Source organism: Heteronotia binoei, chromosome 21 (assembly GCF_032191835.1).
Source record: "Heteronotia binoei isolate CCM8104 ecotype False Entrance Well chromosome 21, APGP_CSIRO_Hbin_v1, whole genome shotgun sequence".
Taxonomy (NCBI): domain Eukaryota; kingdom Metazoa; phylum Chordata; class Lepidosauria; order Squamata; family Gekkonidae; genus Heteronotia; species Heteronotia binoei.
This window is the reverse complement of record NC_083243.1, coordinates 81,560,028-81,586,545: the sequence shown is the minus strand read 5'-3', so window position 1 is coordinate 81,586,545 and position 26,518 is coordinate 81,560,028. Positions and strand designations below refer to the sequence as shown.

The 26,518-nt window shown below is 47.3% G+C and overlaps 1 protein-coding gene across 1 annotated transcript in view; it reads left to right on the top strand.

The window, feature by feature from the left end:
- LOC132589606 (cytosolic phospholipase A2 epsilon-like) overlaps positions 1-26,518 on the top strand; it is a 91,839-nt gene that overhangs the window by 15,724 nt on the left and 49,597 nt on the right. Inside the window, exons 3-6 of the mRNA XM_060262357.1 lie at positions 19,705-19,841; positions 20,231-20,359; positions 22,489-22,529; positions 26,020-26,062. Coding sequence (XP_060118340.1) covers positions 19,705-19,841; positions 20,231-20,359; positions 22,489-22,529; positions 26,020-26,062 — 350 coding nt within the window. The remainder of the gene's footprint in view (positions 1-19,704; positions 19,842-20,230; positions 20,360-22,488; positions 22,530-26,019; positions 26,063-26,518) is intronic.

Below are 26,518 nucleotides of genomic sequence, written 5' to 3'. Positions count from 1 at the left end.
CTATGGAGGACTCGGACGAGGACAGAGCTCTACAAACCGGCTATTGTTCAGCAGGAAGGAAGACCACCCATGTCCCACAGGGCATGAGACACAAGAAATCACCTGCATGTGCAAGTTGCGGGGGCCAGCACGAGCGGAAGACCTGCCGATTCCGAAATGCCACCTGTCGACTCTGCAACAAGGAAGGCCACATCGCCTGTGCCTGCAGATCCACATCCCGAGCACGCGTCCCGCAAAGATCTGCGCACTCCGAAGGCCAGCCAGACTTCGAGACCGACGCTCTCCACGCCCACCGATACCCGGTACAGTACCTACCCTCGCCAGTCAGGCCCTCCAAAATCCGGGTCAATGTAGGGATCGGGGGGGGGGGGGGTGCCCTGCCAAATGGAGGTGGACTCTGGGTCAGCATCATCTATTATAGCGGCAGAGACATTTTTTAAAATCCCCACCAGGCTGAGGCCTCGTCTCAGGGACCCGGGGTTTACCTTAGTGGACTTCCAGAAGAATAAGGTGCCTATCTTGGGAGTGGGCCCGGTCCCAGTCCAATACAAGGGGTTCAAGGGCCAGCTACAAGTGCTACTGGTCAAGAACCACCTTACAAACCTTTTGGGTCTCGACTGGTTCAAGCCCCTGGGAATAGAGATCAGGGGGGTCAATAAGACTGTCGGAGTGGACTTTAACAAGGTTTGTGAAGAGTTCCCGGCCGTTTTCGATGGCACCTTGGGCTGCTACACAGGTCCCCCGGTTACACTACACCTCGACCCCACAGTGCGGCCTATTAGGCTTAAAGCGCGGCGAGTTCCATTCGCGCTCAAGCCTAAAATTGAGGAGGAACTGGATAAACTGATTGCACAGGGAATACTAGAGCCTGTCACCCACGCAACCTGGGAAACTCCCATCGTGACTCCAGTCAAGCCCAGTGGGGAGGTGCGGATTTGTGCAGACTATAAGTGCACCCTCAACAAGGCTCTTCAGGCCCACGCATACCCTGTGCCCATCGTCAGCCACGTTTTAGCCACCCTAGCCGGCGCAAAATTTTTTGGCAAGTTGGACTTGGCCCAAGCTTACCAACAGCTGCTGGTGGATGAGGCCACGGCTAACGCCCAAACAATTGTGACCCACCGGGGGGCCTTTAGAGTAAAGCGGTTGCAATTTGGCGTGAGTGTGGCTCCGGGGTTGTTCCAGGAACTCATGGACTCTCTTTTAAAAGGACTTCCCGGAGTCACTCCATTCTTCGACGTTGATGTGCTGATCGCTGCAGCCTCGCCTGAAGAATTTGCCGCCCGCCTTAGAGGAGTCCTACAACGTTTTGAAACAGCCGGCCTCAAGGTCAAACGGGAGAAGTGCCTCCTGGGCGTGGATCGGGTGGAATTCCTGGGGTTCTCCATCGATGCCCAGGGGGTCCACCCCTCCGACACCAAGCTGCGTGCCATCAGAGATGCTCCAGCGCCCACCAACAAGCAAGAACTCCAGGCCTTCCTCGGCCTCCTAAACTTTTATCATGCTTTTCTCCCCCACAAGGCAGCGGTGGCCGAACCCCTGCACCGGCTTCTAGACAAGAACCGACCCTGGGCGTGGGGCCGCCAGCACGCTAAAGCCTTCCAGGATATCAAGGGCCTCCTGATGTCCAACTCCATCCTTGCCCATTTCGACGAGACCCTGCCCTTGGTCCTTGCATGCGACGCATCCCCTTATGGCGTGGGGGCAGTTCTGGGCCACCGACTCCCTGATGGGACCGAAGTCCCTATCGCATACTACTCGCGGACCCTCTCGTTGGCGGAGCGGAACTACGCCCAAATCGACAAAGAAGGGTTGGCAGTTGTGGCCGGCGTCAAAAAATTTCATGATTACATCTACGGCCGGCCCTTTACCCTCTATACGGACCACAAACCCCTCTTGGGCCTCTTTGCATCAGACCGGCAGACCCCTCAGGTGTTGTCCCCACGGGTCCTCCGTTGGTCCATTTTTCTAGCCGGCTACACTTACACCCTAGTGCATCGCCCGGGCAAGGCAATGGGCCATGCTGACGCCCTGAGCCGCTTGCCCTTGCCTGACGTGGATCCCGATCCAGCCCCGGCTCATCAGATCCTACTGATGGACATGCTTCCGGACAGGCCATTGCTCGCCCGCGACGTTGCTGCCCGCTCCGCTCGTGATCCAGTCCTCTCCCGTGTCTTGGACTGGGTGGGGAGGGGGTGGCCCAAGGGCTCGACTGGGCCGGAATTTACTCCGTTTGCAGCCCGGAAAGACGAACTATCCACCCACAAAGGCTGCCTACTATGGGGCAACAGAGTCGTCATCCCCAAACCCTTGCAAGACCAAGTGCTTAGAGCCCTGCACGAGGCACACCCGGGCATAGTCCGCATGAAGGCTCTCGCACGGAGCTATGTCTGGTGGCCCGGCCTCGATGCAGAAATTGAGGCTTGGGTTAAAAGGTGCCCGACATGCCAAGTGTCAAGGCCTGACCCCCCACGTGGCCCAGTGCAACCATGGGAATCCACCAAAACCCCCTGGTCAAGACTGCATATGGACTTTGCTGGCCCCTTCCATGGGCGGACTCTACTCATACTAGTGGATTCATACTCCAGGTGGTTGGAGGTGGTCCAGGTGCCCTCGCCATCATCGCAGGCGACCGTCACGGCTCTGAGGGCCATCTTTGCAACCCACGGGTTGCCAGAGACCATCGTCACCGACAACGGCACAGCATTCACGTCCGCAGTGTTCCAGGACTTCTTAGCCAGGAACCTCATTAGGCACATTCGCTCTGTCCCATTTCATCCAGCCACCAACGGCCAGGCAGAGCGGATGGTGCACACGGCAAAGGAGGACTTGAACCCTCTGGGCCCCTCAGGCTGGCCAAAAGACATGGCGTGTTTCCTAATGGCCTACCGGACCACACCCACCGCCTCCACAGGTCGCAGTCCAGCCGAACTCCTCATGGGCCGCCGCATCACCACCCTGCTGGACAAGCTGCACCCTGACCGAGCCCCAGACAGGCGACCGGCGCTGGAACACCTTAAAGCCCCCAGAGGGTTCTACCCAGGTGAGACAGTGTGGGCACGGAACTATGCCACCACTGGCCCCTGGCTCCCTGGAAAGGTGGACCACGTCACCGGACCGGTCTCCTATGCAGTGACCTTGGAGGGTGGACATCTCCTGAGGCAACACATCGACCAACTCCGTGGTTGCCTGCCTGCCGAGGAGCCAAGGTCAGAGGCTCCAGATCCGGACAACGTAAGTCCCCGTGAGCCTGACACAGAACAGGGTTCCGTGGAGCCCGCTTCGGCCCAGCAGGAGGAGACCCCCGACTGCGCAGCTGAACCCAGGTCTCCCGGGGCCGCCGTCCCAGATGTCTCCAGCTCTGCAGCCGCGGAACCACCAACCGAGTTGGAACGCCCAGTCCCCTCGGAGCTCCGACGCTCGACACGAGACCGCCGCCCTCCGGCGTATCTCCAGGACTATGTCACCTGATAGCTGGATCTATGGGGGGAGGGGTGTTGTGTCCTAGGCTCAAATGGGAGAACTGTTACTTTTGGAGGGAACTGTTACTTTTGGAGGGAAGCTGAACAAGCCAAAGTTTGTACTCCACACCAGGGTTCCAGAGAAGGCCTAAGCGTGCCCAATCAGGGGAAGGATTGAAACATAAGTAGCCAATCAACATCTAGGTTCATACTGTACCCTGATAGGCCCTTAGGCCCCTGTAAATAGCCAATCCATGTACATAGTTAAGGACCAATCAGAAGGGGGCAAGAATTGTATAAAGGAGCGGGAGGTTTGAATAGAGCTCAGTCTGTGTTTGTGTTCCTGAAGTAAAGCTTGCTGAAATCACTCTCCGACTCTGGTCTCTTACTGCGTCGACCCCAGTACTTTACAGGATCATACACTGAACATGAGTCAACAGTGTGATGCGGTGGCTAAAAAGCCAAATGCAGTTTTGGGCTGTATCAACAGAAGTATAGTGTCCAGATCACGTGATGTAATGGTATCACTTTACTCTGCTCTGGTAAGACCTCACCTGGAGTATTGTATTCAGTTTTTGGCATCACATTTTAAGAAGGATATAGACAAGCTGGAACGGCTCCAGAGCAGAGCGATGAAGATGATGTAGGGTCTGGAGACCAAGTCCTGTGAGGAAAGGTTGAAGGAGCTGGGGATGTTTTGCCTGGAGAGGAGGCAGCTGAGAGGTGATATGATCACCATCTTCAAGTACTTGAAGGGCTGTCATCTAGAGGATGTTGTGGAATAGTTTGCTGTGGCCCCAGAAGGTAGGACAAGAACCAATGGGTTGAAATTAAATCAAAAGAGTTTCCGGCTCAACATTAGAAAGAACTTCGTGACAGAGCAATTTCTCAGTGGAACAGGCTTCCTTGGGAGGTGGTGGGCTCTCCTTCCTTGGAGGTTTTTAAACAGAGGCTAGATGGCCATCTGACAGCAATGAAGATCCTGTGAATTTAGGGGGAGGTGTTTGTGAGTTTCCTGCATTGTGCAGGGGGTTGGATTAGATGACCCTGGAGGTCCCTTCCAACTCTATGATTCTATGATTGCACTTTATTCATATTACCTTTATTGTAAATTGTTGCAACCAATTGTTATACAATCCATGTTTTGAAATTATGATTATAATGTATTAGTGACTTATATCCATGGGTTTTTTTGCGTCTGTTTGTAGCCAGATAGGACCTGGCAACCTTAGGACAAGGAGGATGATATACCTGATGCAAAAAAAAACTCTACAAAAATTGCTGATGCCAGAAAGACAATTAGAGAGAGCAGTTGAGCTGGAACTGATACGGAATGCTGTAAGGGAAAGAAGGCCATTTCCATCATGACTAGTGGGGTGGCACTGAATTAAAAGGCAGGAAGGATTGTGGGATTCAGATAGAACTTTCTGTTGAGGACAAAGACATGAGGGGAAGAAGAGGTCATGGAGCATGGCTATTTTTTTTCCTGCATGAGGAAGTAGCAATTGAAGAGGAAACAGGAGATGAAAAGGCTATTGAGGATGGGATGAATGGGAGGCTGTCATGATGCTTGAAACCATCATATAAAGGTCAGGGGGGGAAAGGGTAGGGTGGTGGATAAATTGTTAACAGGAAGAGTAATGCGATAGGAATAAGATGATCATATCGTAAGGTTCAGTTCACCAGGTGAAGTAGCTGGTTACACATAGGAACTAAAGAAGGTATGCACTTAATAACCACTCTGCCTGGCCTGGAAACTGACTGAAGTCAAAGCAGTAGAAATCGAAACAAAAATAATTGGACAGCTGTTATGGGCAAGAGGTTTATAAAGCCAAAATAACAGCCACACCCATTTGTTCCAAGCAGGAGCCAGATTTTAGTGAGATCCAGGTGGGTGCAGAAAGCAGAGCATGTCTTAACTTGCAAAACAGTGACCACACCCTTGAAATCAAAGCAACAGCTTGCTTTTAGTGGGATGCAAGTGACACACCTAGTTTAAAAGACCTTCATTCCTTGGTTAGTAAGGGCTGATAAAGCCAGAGCAGCTGACACACCCAGCATAGCAGTAAATTGTCAATGGGATCTAGGTGGATGCAGAAAGCAGAGCACATTTAGCAACTGCCTTGCTTCTTGACTGGCAGAATACTCTCAGTTTCCCAGTTAGTCAGTTCATATCTCTTATCAATATTAGTGGGAAGGAGGAGATCTGAACTTAATGCACAGGCCTTCAGTCTTATGTGCATTTACTTGGAAGTAAGCTCCATAGAACAGGACTGTATGAAAGACAAAGCATTTTAAATTTTTTCATAAAGCTTTCAGCCTGCAGTAGTGGTAGAACTCAGAGCATTCAATGGAACTATTCCAGCTGTGCGTAACTTCAGTCTCTATGCATGAAAGCTTGCCTTCCCTATCCTCCACTCTCAAATCAGCAGCAAATGTCCCTTGAAATTCTGCTTCTTGGGAACAGGACATGCCCAGGGGCAACATGAAGGGAGAGCTGGAGGGCTACCACAAAAGTGGGAATTCTGCACGCCCCCCCCCCACCCCACCCATGGGCAGATCTTCACAACAGGATCCAAGCCAGAGGTTTTAAAAAGCACCATCTCAAAAAAAAAAAAAAAGGTACCTTTGACTCGTTTCTCCTATGCTTCTTTGTCTTTGTTGATCTGGAATTGAATCTAGTATGCTGTTTCTCCCTTGGCATGTAACAATGCAAGAGTAAAAAGAAGGCAGCACACATGTGTGTACAAAAATTGATCCAGAGACAGTATGGATCATTCCCTTCATTTGGGGGGCAGCCGCCTTCTGAGTCATCAACACTGGCATGACACTGGCACCACTATGCAGCATTCTATAGCCATTCAGCAGAGAAGAATTAAGTAAAAGGAACACCTCTCAGCAAGGTTTTGGCCACAGAGAATTCATGTTCCATTATCAACCCTGATCATGGACCAGGATGCTGCCAACACTCCTGTGATTAGCAGCTCCTGACACAACCAAGCGTAGCTCACCCATGCAGCCTGTCCCACTCCTGAGTCTCACCACCCACCATGCAGAGTGTTAGAAGACAGGAAGGAGAGAGCAGCCAGCCCTTGGACTCCCAAGAAGGAGCCACCAGTCTGTGTACAGAAATCATGATTGGAAGGTCAAGGAGAGTCAACAAGGGACCTGGTCTGAGGCTGCAGGCATTTGTGACAAATTTATACCCCAGTTTTCTTCCCAAAGAGGCTTACAACATTTTTGTCTCCTCCATTTTATCCTCACAACAAGCGCATGACATAGGTTAGACTTGTGGTGTGTGACTGGCCCAAGGTCACCCAGCATCTTTGGGAGAGGCTATGGCTCAATAGCAGAGCATGTGCATGGCATGTAGGAGGTCCCAGGTTCAATCCCAAGTGTTGCCAGTTAAAAGATCTGACAGTAGGTGATGTGAAAGACCTCTGCTTGAAACTTTGGAGAGCTGCTGTCAGTCTGAGTCGAAAATACTGAGTTGCTCGACAATGGAATCAGCTACTGAAGGAAATGGTGAGTTTCCCCTCACTGGCAGTCTTTAAGCAATGGCTGGATGCACTGGTCAGGGATGCTCTAGGCTGATTCTGGATTGAGCAGAGGTTTGGGCTAGATGGCCTTTATCTCCCTTTCCAACTCTATGATTCTATAACGGACCAAGGGGCTGATTCAGTATAAAGCAGTTTCATGTGTTCACACTTGAGTGGCAGAGTGGGGTATTTGTGCTAACTGTTCCTCTGTGGTGTTATGCCCTTTAAACATAGTGCCCACCACCCAAGAGCATCGTATTGTCCTGATGGCATGATACTGGAGTGAATAGCCTTGGACAGGATATGTGATTGGATAGTGAGCTTGGGGGGATCAAAAGCAAAGATCATGAAGGTCCATGAGGATCCGTGATTCAAAATTAAGTTTTTGGTCCATGGCACTGCCACAAAGCCGTGGATATATCATTTCTGTGGTGCAAACTCTGCCCATGGACATGATATGTGATTGGATAGTGAGCTTAGGGTGGTCCAAAGCAAAAATCATGAGGATCCATGAGTTTTTGGTCCAAGTTGCTGCCACAAAGCTGTAGATCCATGATTGCTGTAGTGCAAACTCTGCCCGTGGACATGATACGTGATTGGATGGTGAGCCTGGGGTGGCCTAAAGCAAAAATCATGAGGATCCATGAGGATCTGTGGTTCAAAACCAAGTTTTTGGTCCATGGTGCTGCCACGAAGCTGTGGATCTACAATTTCTGGAGTGCAAACTCTGCCCATGGGCATGATACAAGAATTGATGGTGAGCTTGGGAAGATCTGAAGCAAAAATCATGGGGATCTATAGGATCCATGGTTTGGAAACATGTTTTTCCACTGTTGTGGCGCCACAGATTCATGGAGGCATGATTTTTCTGGTGCTGCCTATAGTCTAAGACAGAATCTACAGCATGATGGTTGTTTGATTTCATTTCACCATAAAAATTATATGAATTCATGAGGATCCATGCTTTGGAACCCTGTTTTTGCACTGGTGAGGCGCCACGAATCCGTGGAAGCATGATTTTTGTGGTCCTGCCTATAGTCTAAGACAGGATCTATAGAATAATAGTGGTTTGATTTCATTTCAATGTAAAAATCATATGAATTCATGAAGATCCATGTAGATCCTACTTTTACCTTTTCCCCAAAAAACTTGCTCCAATGCAAGTCAATCACTGACTTCTTTGAGATTCTCTTACCAGTATGTGCATAATAATAATAATAAGTTTTTATTTATATCCCGCCCTCCCCGCCAAGGCAGGCTCAGGGCGGCTTACAGAACATAGCCGTGATCTTCCCTTCGGGCTTGTTGGCTCTAAGTCTGGAAAGGGTGGAGGGACAGGGGGTGGGGGTCTTGGAGAGAGCCAGTGGGTCTTGTTTATGGAAGAATCCCAGAGGTGGAACAGAGAAAGCGACTCTTCTTTTTATTCTGTTTCGGTAGCAGCAAATTGCCCCCCCAGGCGGAATAACGAGACACACATCAGATTGGATTAAAGGGCCACTTTATTAAACTTAACGGCAAGGGCAAAACATGGGGACAGATCAAGCCAGGGGTCAACCCGACCACCTCCTTGACCTGAAACTGGGCGAGCCCCCAAAGCCCCGGGTATGAGCCAACCCAACGGCTCAGACCCAGCCGGCCCAGCAACATGATCACCGCTCACCTGAGCTCCGCCATCCCCACAGCCGTGCAGCCTGGGATGCAGACACTCACCGCGTGCCGGGATCCACAGACTCCCTGGAGCCAACCTTGGGCCGTACAGCTTAACGGTCCCCCAGGGAAGCCCTGCACCAAAATGGCGCGATGCTACGGGAGCTCACCAATCCCCAAAACATAATCCCAACCACAAACTGCCAGTGACCAACCTATATAACGGCACCACCATTCCCAATTTGCCAGCACCAAACTTCAGCAGTACAGGGTAGGCGAAAACACCCCCGAACAAGGCCAATCAGTCCGAGGGCGAAAAATTCCTACCCAGCCCCCAGAAACAGGCGACCAGCCTCTGCCGGTACTGCTTGACGGGCGGGCGGATGGGCCGAGAGCGGATTTCCAACTGCGTGCGAGGGGCCGGGAGTGGCCTCTTAAGGCCGCTCCTTGCCCCCTCCCCTATGGGAAAAGCCATTGCCTTGCATCTGCACGGGGAGGCAATGGGCGGCTCCCAGCCTCAGCGGTCGATGGACCGCTTGGCTGGGAAGGGGCCGAATTGTCAGCCTGGATTTTTTTCTCACCTGCTTTACTTTGATGAGCTGCAGGAATGAACTGCAATTGTCAGACTACTGGCAAAGGGCTTTTTCATGCAGAGCAGAGGCTGGTTTTTTTGGGGAGGAGGCGAGATGAAAGCACTTCTGAAGTGGGGGGGAGGAGATAGTCCATGAGATTCTTCCTTCCTTCCATCCCTCCCACCCCAACACACACAACCGGTTACACTGTTGGGGAAGTGTGTAGGACCAGGCGCCAATGGGAAGGGGCTGGGGTGGTGGGGGGGGAGAGAAGAAAAGCAGCCGGGAGGGAGCTATTATTGCATTCCTGTATCTCTGCGGGTGAGGCAAAGGAAGGGAGTCCAGCGGACTGGGTGGCAGTGCAAAAGAACCCAATCTTTCTCTCCCCCCGTCATTCCTGGGGGGGAGGCGCCCAATTTGGACCCCCCCCCTCTGGCAGTGCTGGGGACAAAACACCCTCTCTGCCCCTCCCTAGATCCGGCCCTGCCCCAGGTTTGTGAGATAGTATAGATGGTGGTCTTATACAAATACTCTGTGTACTTTCAGCTACCACAGTATAAGCTTTTAAAAAATACACCATGTTGTTGGTTTCTCTCTCAGGTGCAATTTAGGAACTGCAGTGATCAGTGATCTTCCCATGCAGGGTTGCCAAGTGCGTCATTCCGCTGGTGATGTTGTGCGCCGGTAGCTCTAGGAGCATCAGGGAAAACTCTATGGTTTTCCCAGACGCTCTAGAAATTTGGAAGGAAAAACTCTATGGTACCTATTGTACCATAGAGTTTCCCCTCCCAAATTGCTAGAGCGTCTGGGAAAACCATAGAGTTTTCCTGGGTGCTCATAGAGCAGCTGACATGAGCTGATGCAATGATGTCACTGCAAGTGACATTGCGCTGGCGATGTCAGGGGAGGATTTCCCCCCACTGGCCCAATGTGGGCTGGTGGGTTGGGAACCTCCTGGGCGGTGGAACCCCCACCAGGCCTGGGGATTTTACAGCCCTACTCTCATATAGTCAGCTCTACTCTCATGATAGTCCCATTGCCCTAGTATTAGAACTGTCTGGTCTTTGATTTTTTTTTTCAGAGTCAAGATGTTTTAGCAGGGGTGTTGAACTCATTTGTTATGAAGGATGGATTTGACATAAATGGGACTTCGTTGGGGCCAGCCATGTGTGTCATAAAATATAATGCCAGGTAGCAGAGATATAACCTTTATAAAGGATATAGACAATCACAAATAAAGATATTAATTTTTTAAGTTAAAATAAAAACATGCTTAAAACAGTAATGCTCTTTATTTAATGGTCTTTGATATCTGACACCTCTCAAACCTCCCCCACAGTGGCAGTGGCTCTCCAGGATCTCAGGCTTTTTTGCAGGGTGGTTTGAGATAATTTTGGTTGACTTCTTCACCATTTATTCTGCTCTCACATTAGGAGGGTGTGTGTGTTAAAGGGTGCGTGTGTTAAAGCTAATATTTCTTTGCAAAACTGGAGTTCCTTGAATTTGTAGAACTGTGGTTGGTCCCAAACTCACCCCTCCCTCACTTAAAAGGTGCCTGCCTAAAATGGATATGGGGGGGGGAGGAATAGTGGGATTTGGCAATGCAATTTTTAAAATAAAACATCAAGAAAAAGCACATGGATCACAGCAGAAACTAAAAATCTGAACTAGAAAATCTAAAATGCTCTGAGCCTAGGAAAACTTGAAATGGCTGGGCATTGCAAGCTTCTCCTCCCTGCATGTCTACTCAGAGTGGCAGTGGCTCTCCATGTAACCCTTTGACTATGGGTTCCCAAGTTAGACAACTTGCTCAGGCACCCATTCTCAAGTCCATTCAGCAAAGACAAACTGACTGAAAACACCACACTCCAGGGTCTCAGGTTTTTTACAGGGTGGTTTGAGATGGGAGATGCTTGAAGGCCTATTGGATATAATGGGAGCCAAGAATGCAAGTTGACTTGCATGGGCTCCATTGAAAAACACTGCAGCACAAAAAAGTTGTAAAGAAAATGCAGAATGGATGATCCATTAAAGTCTCTTGACCCAGATAGACTAGGGTTGCCAAGTCCACTTCAAGAAATATCTGGGGACTTTGGGGGTGGAGCCAGGAGACATTGGGGATGGAGCCAGGAACAAGGGTGTGACAAGCATAATTGAACTCCAAGGGAGTTCAGGCCATCACATTTAAAGGGACAGCACACCTTTTTAAATGTCTTCCTTCCATAGGAAATAATGAAGGATAAGGGCACCTTCTTTTGGGGCTCATAGAATTGGACACCCTGGACTAATCATTTTGAATCTTGGGGGGTACTTTGGTGAGAGGCACTAGATACTATACTGAAAATTTGGTGTCTCTACCTCAAAAAACAGCTCCCCCAGAGCCCCCGAAACCTCCAGATCAATTCCCCATTATACCCTATGAGAATCGATCTCCACATAGGGAATAATGAAGTGCTCAGCAGACGTTTCCCTCCCTCTCCTCCCCTCCCCCCATTTCTGGCAACTGAAGTGAGGAATTGGCCTCTCTACTCACGAGTTGCTGCCAACTTCTTCAAAGTAACACAAACACACCATCCCAAGAGGAAGCCTTTCCAATCTGAGACTGAAGCCTCCGGAGGTGCAAAGGCACATGGTCTTCTGGGGGCAGGGCTTCCCCCCGCCGGCCAGCTGACTGGGGGCAGGAAGTAGCCTAGGAAAGCAGAAGAACCCCCACTGGGACCTGGGGAATGGCAAGCCTAAAATTGACTACTCTTGGAATGGAAAATCCATTCTGCATTTTCTTTGCAATTTTTTTTGTGCTGCAGTGTATTTTAAGGAGCCCAGAGGAGCCTCGGGTGGACAAGAAGCCCACAAAGACAAGCTGGGGAGTTCAGCAGCCCTGCACTCAGTGACAGCTCAAGCTTGAGCTCAGAAGTGTGAGGACAGGCAGGGGAGAGGGAGAGAGCCGCAGGCCAAATTAAAGCCCTGGGCAGGCCAGTTCTGGCCTGTGGACCAGAGGTTCAACACCCATTTTAGAGTGTTGTTGAATCTGTATATCTACCTTTCTTGGACATTGCACTATGGGATACCAACCTTCAGTCAATGCAGAAACCTAAAAAGGTATCACTATGTTTTCTTTTCCTTATAATCCTATGCTCAGGGCTGATGGAAAAGACTGGAATATGAGTGATTATTCATAGTTAGAAACACCTGGATGTCCCTGCAGTTCTTTAACTGCATTCACTCATTTTTGTTGTTGTACTCATCTCATGACATGTTTGATGTTTTTCCAGTTAGGGTTACATTCATAAGGAAGCTCCAACACAGGTGAACAACACTGACATTCCTCAGTAAAATTTAGCTATTGTCACAAATACATACACCTTTGGTGAGAAAACATGAAGTGACATCATTGCTAGAAACAATTACATTGGTAAGAGGAGAAATTAATTTCAGCATATCATGATAACCTTCCTCATTTGCACAAGAGGAAGATGGCGACGAGGCAGGAGCGCAGATGCTAGAGCTCCTGAAAAACCAGGCTTCCACCTGCCTGTAGTCACCTCAAAGCAGCGAAGTACAACATATTTCAGGTAACGTAATCCCCTCACCTCACCCCGAGGAGGGAGGTGTAACATCGGAGGGGAGTGTAACAGCGAAGCGCTGATGGAGTTCGGTTTTGCCACCAACTTTGTAAGTGGGGCCTGTCGCGGACGCGGAGGTGGCAGAGGAGGCACCCCGGGCTGCAGCATGGCCAGCTGGGCGGTGAGCTGAGCTGGCAGCATCAAGTGGAGTGAGGCCAGAGATACCCGCACAGTGAGCGTGACGAGCAGGGCGCTGAACTGCTGACGTGGTCGGACGCCAGGAAAGAGTGCCATCAGGGGGAGTTTGACAGCGGCGACTGGGGTGCCGTCAGCAAGGAGGAGAGCCTATGACAACGACCCCGGGTGCTGTTGAACACACGGGTGGAGCAGGAGTCCCCAATGAGTCGGTCAATTCCGCAGGTAAAATGGCAGAGCTTTACTGCATGACGGGGAGGCACGAGGGGGGTTTCTACCCTCCCCGGGCCTGCCTGGTTGTGCGGGGAGCACTGGACTTGGACCCTTGGCTGCTTGATATGTGTTATCCTACACCCTGTGGCACGACCACTGCTCTCAACACTTCACCTAACGCGGCATTATCTCAACGCCGACACCTGACTCTGCACTTTATTTTACTCAGTGCTCTACCTCGTATTTACTCTAATTTGGAAGAACTTGTAATGACTAGCATGATAGCACTTTCCCTAACAACATTCTACTTCTCATGAACTGCTAGTTTATAATTTGAATTTCTGTCAATTAACTCGTTTTGATTATCTGTTGTTGTATAGATTGGGTTTGAATTATATAAATTTTTGGCAAATTAATTTGAGGGTGGTTATTAGGGTGGGATTTATAGTTAATTGTTGCCATCAGATTTAAATTATATATTTTCCAATTAATGTACAAAGGGAGATTGTGGGTTGGGCTTGACTGGGTTGATTTGAGAATTGGGATCTGGTGGGGCGGAGTGGATAGTTGGGCATTGGTGCTGGCTACGACAGCAGTTGCCACCAGAGGGGGATGACTGGCCTAGGGATTCCCGTGCTCCTGGGGAGGGGGAGGTATGGCGGTGGGAACAGACAACGATATAAGGGAAGGAGACCGAGACCAGTCAGTGCTCAGTCACCTTCCAGTCTGTGTCCCATCCCGAGGGTGACAGGTAGTAGGGTCAGGTCAAATGACTCGCCTCCGTCATTGGTGTTGTGCAATGCCAGGTCCATTAATAATAAGACCTCTATCCTTCGAGAGTTTTTACTCGAACAGGATATGGACCTGGCTTGCGTTACTGAGACCTGGGTCCAAGAGGGAGATACAGTGGCCCTCTCACAAACAGCTCTCCCGGGTTACTCAATCCTTCACCAATCGCAGACTAGCGAGCGGGGGGGGGAGTTATTTATACGAGAGGCATACTCCTTTAGGGCACTCCTCACCCCAAGGATTGAGGGCATTGAATGTGCCAGTCTGGCGTGGGAGGTTGGAGAGGGGTTGGCAATCTGGCTGGTGTACCGTCCACCTAACACACCAGCCAACGCCTTACCGTCCCTGCTCGAGGCTGTAGCAGGCTGGGCGTTGCAGCACCCAAGGCTGGTGATCCTGGGTGACTTCAACGTCCAAGCTGATGACCCGGCCTCTAGTCAGGCGATGGACCTAGTGTCATCCATGGCAATGCTAGGACTCTCTCAATTTGTTACATCCCCAACCCACCAGGCCGGGCACATGTTAGACTTGATCTTTGCAGCTGGGGTTATGGTGGACGATATAACCACAGAAGCGGTGCCATGGTCGGACCACCTCGCCCTGAAGGCTCGTGTAGATGCTCCATTCCAAATCTGTTTAGGCAACGAGCTTATTATGGCTTGCCCATGGAGCCAGATGGACCTGGAACGGTTCCAAATGGCTCTACGGGATCCCTGGCCCTCTGGCAATTCCCTCGATGACCTGGTCGAGACCTGGAATAACTGGCTTTCCAGGGCCATTGATGAGATCGCATTGACGAGATCGGATTAGGCTGGCTCCCGGAGCTATGCCAGCTGAAACAAGGTCTCAGACGGCTAGAGAGGCAATGGCAACGTACTCATAACAAAGCAACTAGAACATCTTATAGGGAGTTTATGAGGTCCTATGAGATGGCAGTCAAGGCCACAAAGAAAATATATTTTGCGGCTAAGATTGCGTCTGCAAATTCGCGCCCGGCACAATTGTTTAGGATAATTCGGAATTTCACTACATTGCCACAAGGCAAGCCAAATGTTAAGCAATTAGAGATTGGCTGTGAGGCTTTTGCGAATTTTTTTACAGACAAGGTCCGGTCACTCCGCCACAATTGCCCTGCCATATTGAATACAGTATGTGAACTTGAGGCCCCGTGCCTGTCTTCTGGTTTGATCCTGGATTGCTTCAACTCGCTCAGCTTGGAGGAAGTTGACATGTGCCAACTACTTGTGATCTGGACCCATGCCCCTCCTGGCTAATTAAAGCTTGTCAGGAGGAGCTAAGATGTCCTATATGGGACATCATAAATAGATCTCTTTCGGAGGGGTTTTTTCCAACACCCCTGAAAGAGGCAGTGGTCCACCCCCTCCTGAAAAAGGCTACATCAGACCCGGCCGAATTGGCGCATTACCGGCCGGTCTCAAATTTGCCCTTTTGGGGCAAAGTTATAGAGAGGGCCATGGCGTTGCAGTTACAGAGTTTTCTCTGGGACGGAGACAGTGCTTGTCGCCCTCATGGATGATCTCCGGCGTCATCTGGATCAAGGCGGTTTGGCGGTATTGCTGTTGTTAGACCTATCAGCCGCGTTCAATATGGTCAATCATCGGCTGCTGACCCACCGCCTTGCCGACGCAGGGATCCAGGAGCTAGCCTTGCAGTGGCTCTCCTCTTTCCTTGAGGGTCAGGGACAAAGGGTGGCGATTGGGGAAGAGCTGTCCCAGGGACACCTACTTAATTGTGGGGTGCCTCAAGGGACAGTTCTCTCCCCAATGTTGTTTAACATCTACATGTGCCTCCTAGCCCAGATTGCCCAGAGATATGGGCTGGGTTGTCACCAGTACGCTGATGACACCCAGCTCTATCTATTGATGGATGGCCGGGCTGACGATGTCCCTGTAAATCTGGACCAGGCGTTGCAAGCCATGGCAGGTTGGCTTAAGTTGAGCAGGCTGAAATTGAATCCAGCAAAGACAGAGGTCCTTTGCTTAGGCCGCGGCGGGCTGGGGGAGGGGATCTCCCTACCAGCTTTTGACGCTGCATCACTGGTACCAGTGCGCAGGGTCAGGAGCCTGGGAGTGCTACTGGAGCCCTCCCTGACAATGGAGGCCCAGATAGCAGCCACTGCTATATCCGCCTTTTTTCATCTCAGGCAGGCGAGGCAGTTGGCCCCCTCCCTGAAGCGTGGCAACCTGGCAACAGTGATCATGCAATGGTCACCTCGAGGTTAGACTACTGTAATGCCCTCTACATGGGGCTGCCCCTGTACCGAACTTGGAAAGTGCAGCTACTGCAGAATGAAGCAGCCAGACTGTTAGTGAGACTACCTCGGTGGGAACAAGTGCGGCCTAGGCTGCGGGAGCTGCACTGGCTGCCAATTGTTTACCGAGTTCACTACAAGGTGCTGGTTATTACCTTTAAAGCCCTATATGGCCGAAAACCCGCCTACCTTAGGGACCGTCTCTCTCTATATGTTCCCCAGAGAGCACTGAGATCTAGTTCACAAAACCTTCTGAAAATCCCTGGGCCAAAGGAGGCCAAGCTAAAAACAACAACGGAGCAGGCCTTCTCGATAATGGCACCCCAATGGTGGAACCAGCTGCCAGAGGAGGTGCGGGCCCTACGGGATCTTAATCAGTTCCGTAGGGCTTGTAAAACCGCCCTCTTTCAACTTGCTTTTTAAGGTGGAACCTTGGCAATAATATTAAGCCGTTTTATATATACTGAGACTGTAGCATCATTAAATTATACTGGTTTTTAGATAATTATTTAATTTAAATTAATTTAAATTTATGAATTGTATTTTAATTGTTATTATTCTGATTTTATTGTTATATCACGGCATACGTACCATGTCTTGTAAGCCGCCCTGAGCCTGCCTTGGCAGGGAGGGCGGGATATAAATAAAAAATTATTATTATTATTAAATCCAGTTACTTGAATGGCCACTATTTAGCTGAACTTAAGTAGGCATGCTTCTTACATAACACTGGTCAGTTCTTCTGGATTAAGTCAGTAAAATATGCCCTTCATCAGGGCTTTTTTTGTAGAAAAAGCCCAGCAGGAACTCATTGGCATATTAGGCCACACCCCCTGACATCTGCATTGTTAAACATAGGGGTTTTGTGTTGAAAAAGCCCAGCAGGACTTCGTTTGCATATTAGGCCACACTCCTTGATGCCAAGCCACCCAGAACTGTGTTCCTATGCGTTCCTGCTCAAAAAAAGTCCTGCCCTTAGTTATTTAGTTAATTGTTAGTTTATGTCATTAGATTTATATCCCACCCTACCCCACAAGTGGGCTTAGGGTGGTTACAACATATAGGAAAATATAAAAAATGTTAAAACATATAGCCTAAAAAATGGATTTGATAGTACCTCCTGCAAGATGTTAGTTAGAGTATAGTTAATTTTATTTGATTTGATTTATAGCCCGCCCTCCCCGCCGAAGCAGGCTCACCTTATTTCTACAATCTTGGAAACAGGATAACATATGGGGCTCTATGGCTGGTGCTGTGAGCAGGGGAGGTCAAGATGGTTGAGCATCCACCACTTCAGCCAAAGAACTGCACAAGGTCCTGCAGGGCCCTGATCTCAGATGAAAGCACATTCCACCGGGCCAGGGCAAAAAAAAGGCCCCGGTTAAGGCTAAGCAGACATTTTTCAGGCTGAGGACTACCAGGAGATGTTGGTCTGAAGAGTGCTGGGCTCTCCGGGGCACGTACAGGAAGAGATTGTTCTGTAGATATGCTGGTCCCTGGCTGCATAGGACTTTGAAGGTCAGCACTAAGGATGGGCATGAACTGGGGAAATGGCGGTTCATTTTATTTTGTGATTCATATGGTTGCCCAAACCAGTTCATGTTTCATTGGTTTGATTTGTTTGGGAGGCGTAAAACTCACTGGGAATCTTCAGCAGGCTCTCCTCCACCCACTCTCCAAGTTTGATGAAGATTGGATTTTGAATGCCCGAGTTGTACCCCCCAAAGCAGGTGCCCCCAGGAAAGCTCAGCTTCAGCTCTCACTCAAGTGCCAGGCTATCTGGAAAAAAGAAAAATGAACCAAATGAATCACCAAGAGCTGAACTGGTTTGGAACAAAACAAGGCTTTTTTTTTAAGCAGGAATGCACAGAAACACAGTTCCGGCTGGCTTGGAGTCAGGGGTGTGGATTAATATGCAAACAAATTCCTGCTGAGCTTTTTCTACAAAAAAGCCCCATGTGAAACAATGGTGATGTCATGGGGTGTGGCCTAATGTGCAAATGAGCTCCTGCTGGACTTTTCCTACAAAAATAAAAAGTCCTGAATTGGCCTTATTCGTACACAAATCACAATTTGTGGATTGGTTCATGCCCATGTCTAGTTAATACCCAAACTTTGAACCACATCCAGTACCCAATTGGCTGCCAGCTATCATACTGCAGTGCCCAAGCAGACAAATAGGGATGGGCACAAACTGCACTTTTGCGGTTCAGTTTGTGGTTCATGGCTGAACTACAAACGAAACCATGAACCAAACTGAATGGATATGTCAGTATCCAAACTGAAATGTTCATATAGGTTTGTGAGCTGTTTAAAGTTTAAGAAAGCGTTCTGTCTTCTGTGAATGTGGTGGGAGCAGAAGGCAGAGGTTTAAATGGCTCAGAGCTATTTAAACCAGATAGCTAAACAGTGGGTCCTCCCATTCTGAGCTATTTAAGCCTTCCAGATCTGCTTCCCACAGCTTTGAAGAAAAACTAGAGGGTTAAATATGGGGGTGAAGTGCCTCTCAAGGGGAACTTCACCCTCTCATATCTGCTGATCATGGCCAGCAAAAAGATGGGGCGAAGGACCCCCGGGAAGGCACTTCGCCCCTTCCTTTCTGCTGGCCCAGCTGTTTGGGGCTTCATTGTGCATCAGGCACTGAAAACAGCTGATCCTGTGGGAAGAGATTTCTTCACACTGGCCCAGCTGCTTTGGGCTCACTTGTGCCTGCTCAGCTGCCTCAGGATGCCTAGTATGGCCCCTTTAAACAGACTATGCAAGTGAGCCTGAGATTGCTCGGCTAGCATGGAGAAGTCTTTCTCTGCTGTTTCATGCTCCCTCTTGCAGCCTGTTTAAAGGGGCTCTGCAAGAGAGCCTGAGGTGGAGGTGAAGTGTCCCCTGGAAGGCACTTCACTTCTTCCACTTAAACTTAGCTTTTAACTCCCCATCGCTTTTAGCTTTTTAAACCAATGTTTTCTGCTCCCCATGGAAGGCTGCAGGGAGCAGAAAGCAGTGGTAGTTTACATGGTTTGGAGCTATTTAAACCCTTTCTGTTCCCCACAAAAGCCACAGGAAGCTGAAAGCAGACTTTAAATGGATCAGAGACATTCAAACCTAACAGCTGAGTGGCAAGGATATCTCAGCTTCTCAGCTCATTCTTGTGAAGACCAGAAAGTAGGGGTAAACTTCTGCTTTCTGCTTTTCACAAACCATCATGAGCCACTACAAATTGCACCAAAATTTGTGACATTTCATCCCAGTTCTTCAGGTCATAAACTTCAGTTCATGAACTTCAAACAGGTTGTCATGATCAAAATTCATAACAAATTTTGGTTCATCAGCTGGTTTGTGTCTTTCCCTAAAAACAAATTGAAATGGCTGCTGCTTCCACCAGATTAAAAGCTCACTCTAGTCTACTATGTATTTCTCTTCTGTCCATAAATTTAACAAAATTCTGTATTTTTTCTGCAGTAAGTGAAACTGATTGTTATGTAACCTTGTGGCTGCCTACTGCCTCATTTGAAAAGGTTCGAACTAAAACGGTTGCCAACTGCAAGGATCCAGTGTGGAATGAAACATTCTTTTTCAGGATCCAGAGTCAGGTTAAGGTAAGGAAATATGTATCTTACCTGGGTTCTACTCGATGAAGCAAAGAAAAGTTTGAGGCCTTTACTAATGATTTCCTCCTCTTTGGTGAACACTTTGCCTTTCCCTATCACTCAGTGCTGCTTTTTCTGATGGGCAGCAACTGTTTCTAGGAGTTTAACAGATATTTCCCAACTCTGCTACTTGAGATAACTTTGAACTGTTTGTCAGAGAGGGAGCCCAAGATCTTTGGTAGGAAAGCCAATTGCTTCACCACTGAGCTTTTAGCTGTTCCCTTTGGCGTATTATGGCAGTCAGATGTCTTCCTCTGAGATACAAAGTTGGGCAAAATGGCTTTTGGTTCACTTACAACTATGTTATGGTGTGCTTCTATAATGTATTTCCATTTCAGAATGTCTTGGAACTGATTGTCTGTGATGAAGACGTTATTCGAGATGATATGCACCGTATCATTCATTTTGACATAGCTGAAGTGCCTCTTAGAGAGTCAATTTTTAAGACATTTGAGTTGAATCCACAGGTGAGTATGTATAGTTAGCCACTGTGCTAATACACATTAATGGAAGGCTTCCATGCTTCCTATTGCTGTCTTTCTATTACAAAGGAAAGCTTAATATTATAATGAGTAACTTGGACAGATCATTTTTATATACAATTCCCACTGTAATCTCTGGTTACCTATAGTGCAATCATAAGTGGAGTTACAGCCTTCAAAGCCCACTGACTCTAATACAATTAGAAGTGTGTAGCTCTTCTTAGGATAGCATTGCCAGCCTAGGGTGGGGATCTGAAGGACCTGTTCTACTCTGCACATTGCAGCATAGGGCCAGAGATGAATTTTGCCATGCAAACCTGAGATCCCCACACATGGTTAGCCTCTATAATAATGCTGGCACTCTATAAAACACTAAGGGCTTCTCAGTTATGTAGAACAATGCACTTTAAAAAGATGTATTGTTAGTATGTCAAATATCTCTCAATTTTTAAAAAAACAAATTTCCTTCCCTTATAAATAAAGCAATATTTCTATTAAGATATTTACTTAAAATGTTATATACTATTTCACCAATGTAATATTCAAAAAGTGATTCAAAACAATAATTAATACAATAAATTATTGTTAAAGTTTGCAATAAATCAAATTAAACCAGCAAGCATAATAATATAAACTGGTACAACAAACCATTAAAAGCAGATTGAGCAAATGTCTAAAATTCAGGTGGTTAAAAAGAAAAAGCCAAAAACCCAAACAAAATAGTAACTGGCTTATAGCCATCCTATGTTGAAAGATCTAAAAGTGGGATTGGCAAATCCGTCTTGGGAAACTCTTAGGGATTTGGAGGCAGTGCCTGAGGAGGGCAGAATGTGTGGAGGAGAGGGAGCTCTGCAGAGTGATAATGTAATATAGACTTTACTCTCCAAAGCTTCCATTTCCCCTAGAGGAGGTGATTTCTGTAACTTGAAGATCAGTTGTAGTTCTCAAAGAACTCCAAGGTACAATTGAAGGTTGCCAACGCAGTTTAAAAGTTCTGAATGCAGCAGTTTTTAAAACTAAAACCATAATGAAACTATCAGTAATGAAATGCTTCACTATCAGCAGGGGTGGAGTTCTAGCAGGCCACACACCCCTGATGTAGCTAATCCTCCAAGAGCTTACAAAAAATAGCCTTCTAAGCTCTTGGAAGATTGGTTACATCAGGAGTGGGTGGCCTAATATGCAAAGGAGCTCCTGCTAGAATTCCACCCCTGACTATCAGTAGAGAATACAAAGGTTTTGGCCCAGTGTCTAAGAGTCAACAGATTGGCTGACAGGTGAACTTCCATAGAAAAGAGATGCAAAGTCTTGGCACCAGAATAGAAAGGGCCCTGTAGGTACACCAGTCAGAGGGCAGGAACTGCAGGCAACTATTTTTGTCACTCATTGTGATTGAAATTTGACTCAAAACCAGACATAATTGCCTCAGGATCTAGTCCAATCCCCTGCACAATGCACAACATTCACAAATACTTCCCCCTAAATTCACAGGATCTGCATTGCTATCAGATGGCCATCTAGCCTCTATTTAAAAACCTCCAAGGAAGGAGAGCCCACCACCTCTCAAGAAAGCCTGTTCCATTGAGGAATTGCTCTGTCAGGACGTTCTTCCTGATGTTGAGCTGGAAACTCTTCATGCATCATTGATATTCCATTTTTATTTAATCTTCACAAATCAAGAGAGAGTTCCCATTTCTGGAATATATCTCAGCTCATGACATTCTACCAAGCAATTTATCTCATTGACAAATCCTCTCTTTTGGCTTTTCTTTACTTATTTTTCCTAAGACTTGGAATGTAGTCAGACAGAACTTTCAAGACATTATTGAACAGTGATTTGTACATCAAGTTTTAGTTGGTAATCTAGATTACTTGAAATAGTTTTTTCCCCCTATTGAAATAGTCTTATTGAATTTGTTTTAGATATAAAGTATAGGATATATTGTACATGTATGTACAGTAGTTTCTTTTGGATATTGTTTAATTATTTCTCAATATACATTATCTGTATCATTATAGTTTGTAAAGCATTTGAAAATTAAAAGAGAGAGAGAGACCACTGTGTGAACCACTGTAGAACTATTGTTTCCCTTATGTTATAACTTAATTTTCAGAAACATGAGGAATTGGAGGTTGAGTTTACACTGGAGAATATGTGAGTAAGCCAATTCTTGTAAAAAAATAAGTCTTGTTATTATTCTGAGACCTGATGTAGTGCAGTTGTTGCCATGTTGGACTAGAATCTGGGAGACCCAGGTTCAAATTTCCACTTTGTCATAGAAGCTTGCTCACTGATCTTGGGCCAGTCACTCTCTCTCAGCCTAACCTACCTGCCTGGACTGTTGTGAGGATAAAATGGAGGGGAGAATAATATAAGTTGTTTTGGTTCTCCAGTGGGTAGAAAGTCAGGGCACAAATGATGTAAATAGATAAATAAATAAATCATAAAGTTTGTAATTAATACAATTGCAGCTGACAGACTAACAAAATCAACCATGAACTTTATTTTAGTCACTTGCTGTCTTTGAAAATAGAAACTCAAGATCCAGTAATTCAAATCAGCAATCTTTAGCCACACCCTGTGTGTTAGCTAGGAAGCAATTAGTAGGATGGAGATTGCCTTTATTTCAACACTTGTATGAGTAGTTATTCAGAACCAGCTTCCATGATGTCAGATTTTCCAATGATGGTTGTCACAAACCTGAAAGCAAAACAGGAATGAATGTGAGTACCTGTCATTATACAGTAGGCAGCTATAGTTTCTTGTTAAGGATGGGCACAAGGCAGGAAAATGCAGTTAGGTTCATGATGTGTCCAGTTTGCAAACCATGAACCATCACAAACTTCTAAGGGCCAAATGAACTGGTTTGGTTCCTGAGGTTCTTGATGCAGTGGAATCCCCCCTCCGGTGCGCTAGAGACATCAAGCTCACAGGAGATCTCTGGCCCTCTATCTGCCCTCCAAGTTAGGTGAGGATTTGATTTATAGGGTCCAAATTATGACACCCCCCCTTGAAGGTGCCCCATTAGAAACAATGGAGGAAAAACGGGGGAGGGGGAATGCAAGGGCTTCTATTGCCCAGCAGAACAAAATCAAAATCCCAGAGAATCTCTGCACTAGAGGGGGTGTTTTTGCAAGTCCCAGTCCCCAGACTGAAATGAAGGCCCCTGAGACTAGGATAAATGTTCTAGGACCCAAAACACTTCGACTCCCTTCCAGAGGCTGCCATTCTACCCTGGGGGCTGTCCTTCCAGTTCCAGAACACTTCTACTCCAAGGAGTTGTCATTCCACTCAGTAGGCTGTCATTCCAGCCCCATAACACTTCTGCTATTCACATGGGGCTGTCATTCCAGTTTGGGGACTGTTATTTCAGTGTTAGAACACTTTTACTCCCAGGGGCTGCCATTCTATTCAGGGGGCTGTCATTCTAGTCCCGTAACACTTCTCCTAGTATCAGGGCTTTCATTCCACTCAGGGAGTTGTCATTTTGGCTCCAGAACACTTCTGCTATTCCCAGGGACTGTCATTCCACTCTGCAGCCTGTCATACCAGTGTCAGTAGTCTTCTTCTACTATCACGGCCCCCCATTGTACTTTAGGGGCTACTATGCCAGCTCCTAAACACATCTACTACTTCCAGGATCCATCATTCCTGTCTCAGGGTTTATGTTTCACTCCCTAAACATTCCCATCACTCCCAGGGGCTCTCATTCCACTCTGGGGCGTGTTATTCCAGTCCCACAGCAGTTTATCTGAACCCAGAGACGTTAACTGAAAATCCACTCCATATTTTCATTGCAAGTATTTTGTGCTGTAATGGATTCCAATTGAGCCCATGCAAGTCAATTGGCATTCCTGGCTCCCATTGTCTCTAATGGGTTTTCAAGCCTCCTGCATCACTTCCAATGGGCAGTCCTTTCATTCTTTTTAGTACATCTCCCATCAGAACCAGTGCAACATACTAGTACCCAGTAGAACCCAGTGCCATTGTGGCAATGCCAGCTCATCAGGACTGATGTGAAGCACAGAATAAGCAGGGAGGGGGGGTTGCAAGCCCAGCAGACCAGTGCAATGTACTAGTGACCAGCAGAACCCAGTGCCATTGTGACAAGACAAGCAAAAGTAAGACTAATGTCAAACCAGAGAACCCCTGCAATTACAATGTGCAGAATGCCCTGCAGAACCCTGCGCCACTGGCATTGCAAGCTTAAAAGGACTGCTTTCAAAGCACTGTCACAACACATCCAAGCAAGGGGGTACTTTGCCAGCTCTGTGCAAAAAAATGGGAAGGGAAAACAGGAAGGTGATCAAAGGGGGAAAACCCTCTTGAAACTGACATGACTAGTTTGAAACTGACCAGAGTTTTTCCAAGGCTGGGGAGTTCTGTCCCCCTCTCATTGTTTTGAAGTTTGGTAAATATTTTGATTAAGGAGGGACAGTCTGTCTGGAAATGTATCCATTCACAAACTGCCATAAACTTCCATGAACATCTTGAAAATTCACTTCATGAACCAGCCACAATTCATCATGGACTTTAGTTTGTGAGCTGGTTTGTGTCCATCCCTATTGCTGGTTTTGTATGATTGTAGATGCTTGCAATGAGCAGATCCGTTTCAACTAGCAGAGGCCAGCAGGGGTATCGACACAAGAAATATCTGGCTTGCAAGAGTTTCATGCACTGGCACAGTGTGCTGGTCTCCCACAAAAGCATTATGATCACTAGAGAAAGCTAGCATTGGACTTCTACATCAGGAGGTAATGTTTTTAATCAAATATAATGGTGTGACCTTTGAATAATGAACCAAATATTTCCTCAGGTTATTTATATACAAAACAACCAATGACAAGTTATTTAGCAATGCAATTCTGAAACAATTTTCTGGTATTAGCAAAATGAATTATGCAGTTGCCAATCCCAGCCAGAAGTTAGGGTTGGGCCACCTCTTCACACTGCTTCAGGGATCTGAATTTCCTTCCCCTGGGAATTTTGCAAGAAGAGACAAAGAGCTGTGTCATCCCAGTCATTCAAAGGAGCATGGTGGTGGGCGGTGACAGCAGCTCTGAGAAAGTATAGCACAACTGTGTTGACCAGGATGGCAGACAGTTTGTAGGACATGATACTAGCAATGAAAACACTAACTGGATTGGTCTTGGAAAATCTTGCTGTCATAATAAATAGGTTCGCTGTCCATATCTAGAGCCAAACATCCTAGTCATATTACTCTCAGTGCACTCCTACACAGTTGTACACTGAAAAGACCATTGAAGTCAATGAGCTCAGAAGGGTGTAATACAGGATCTAAAAGATCTTGCAGGTTAATTGCTGCCTAAATTCTTTCACACATTCTTGACATTGTAGTTTATGCCAGGTTCCAATCAATAAAGCATCCCTCCTTTCTATGGAAAGTGGGTTTGATCAAGAACTCCTTGAATCTTTTTGGCCATTGTGTGTTTCACAATCATTTACTTTTTGACTGGCTTTACTTAGCAGCAAGACTTGGGGTCTCTATCACTAAAGACAATGTCCATCAGAAACAAAAAAGGAAATAAAATGTTAATAGATTTAACTATGACCTGAATTTTTTTTGTAAATTAGATTATTCAAGTTGTAACATCTCTTCTCCCCCCCCCCCCATTTTTTCTAGAATGGGTCCTCCTGAAATGATCACAACAAATGGAGCAATAGTGGTAACCTTCATTTTTTAAATTTATTTTTCTCCTATGGTACAATTAGACAATACATATGACACTACTGGGTCCAGGAGAATCTTTAAGCTGCCTTGTATCATGACGGTATAAGAGGCTGAGAGAGAAGAGAAGGACAGCAGTTTGGAATCCTTTATATAATAAAAGTCCTTTCATCTTGGCAAAATGGAGCACCCTGATTGGCTGGGATTGTTCATCAGCCTTTGGCCCATCAAATCATCAATCAACTGCTCTTGCATTGCATTGGCTGACTCTACTACCCCCACGCACTGCTGCCCCCAGGACAGATGGAGATTGGCCCTCTGGGGAAACTGCTAGGCAGTGGCTGCTGCTAGGCAACTAACCTTGCTTTCTCTCAGTAAAAAGCAACAAGCTTGGTTCTCTCAATAAGAGGTGGCAGGGGAGGTCCTTTCAAGTCCTATTTTGGCCTTTGAGGGA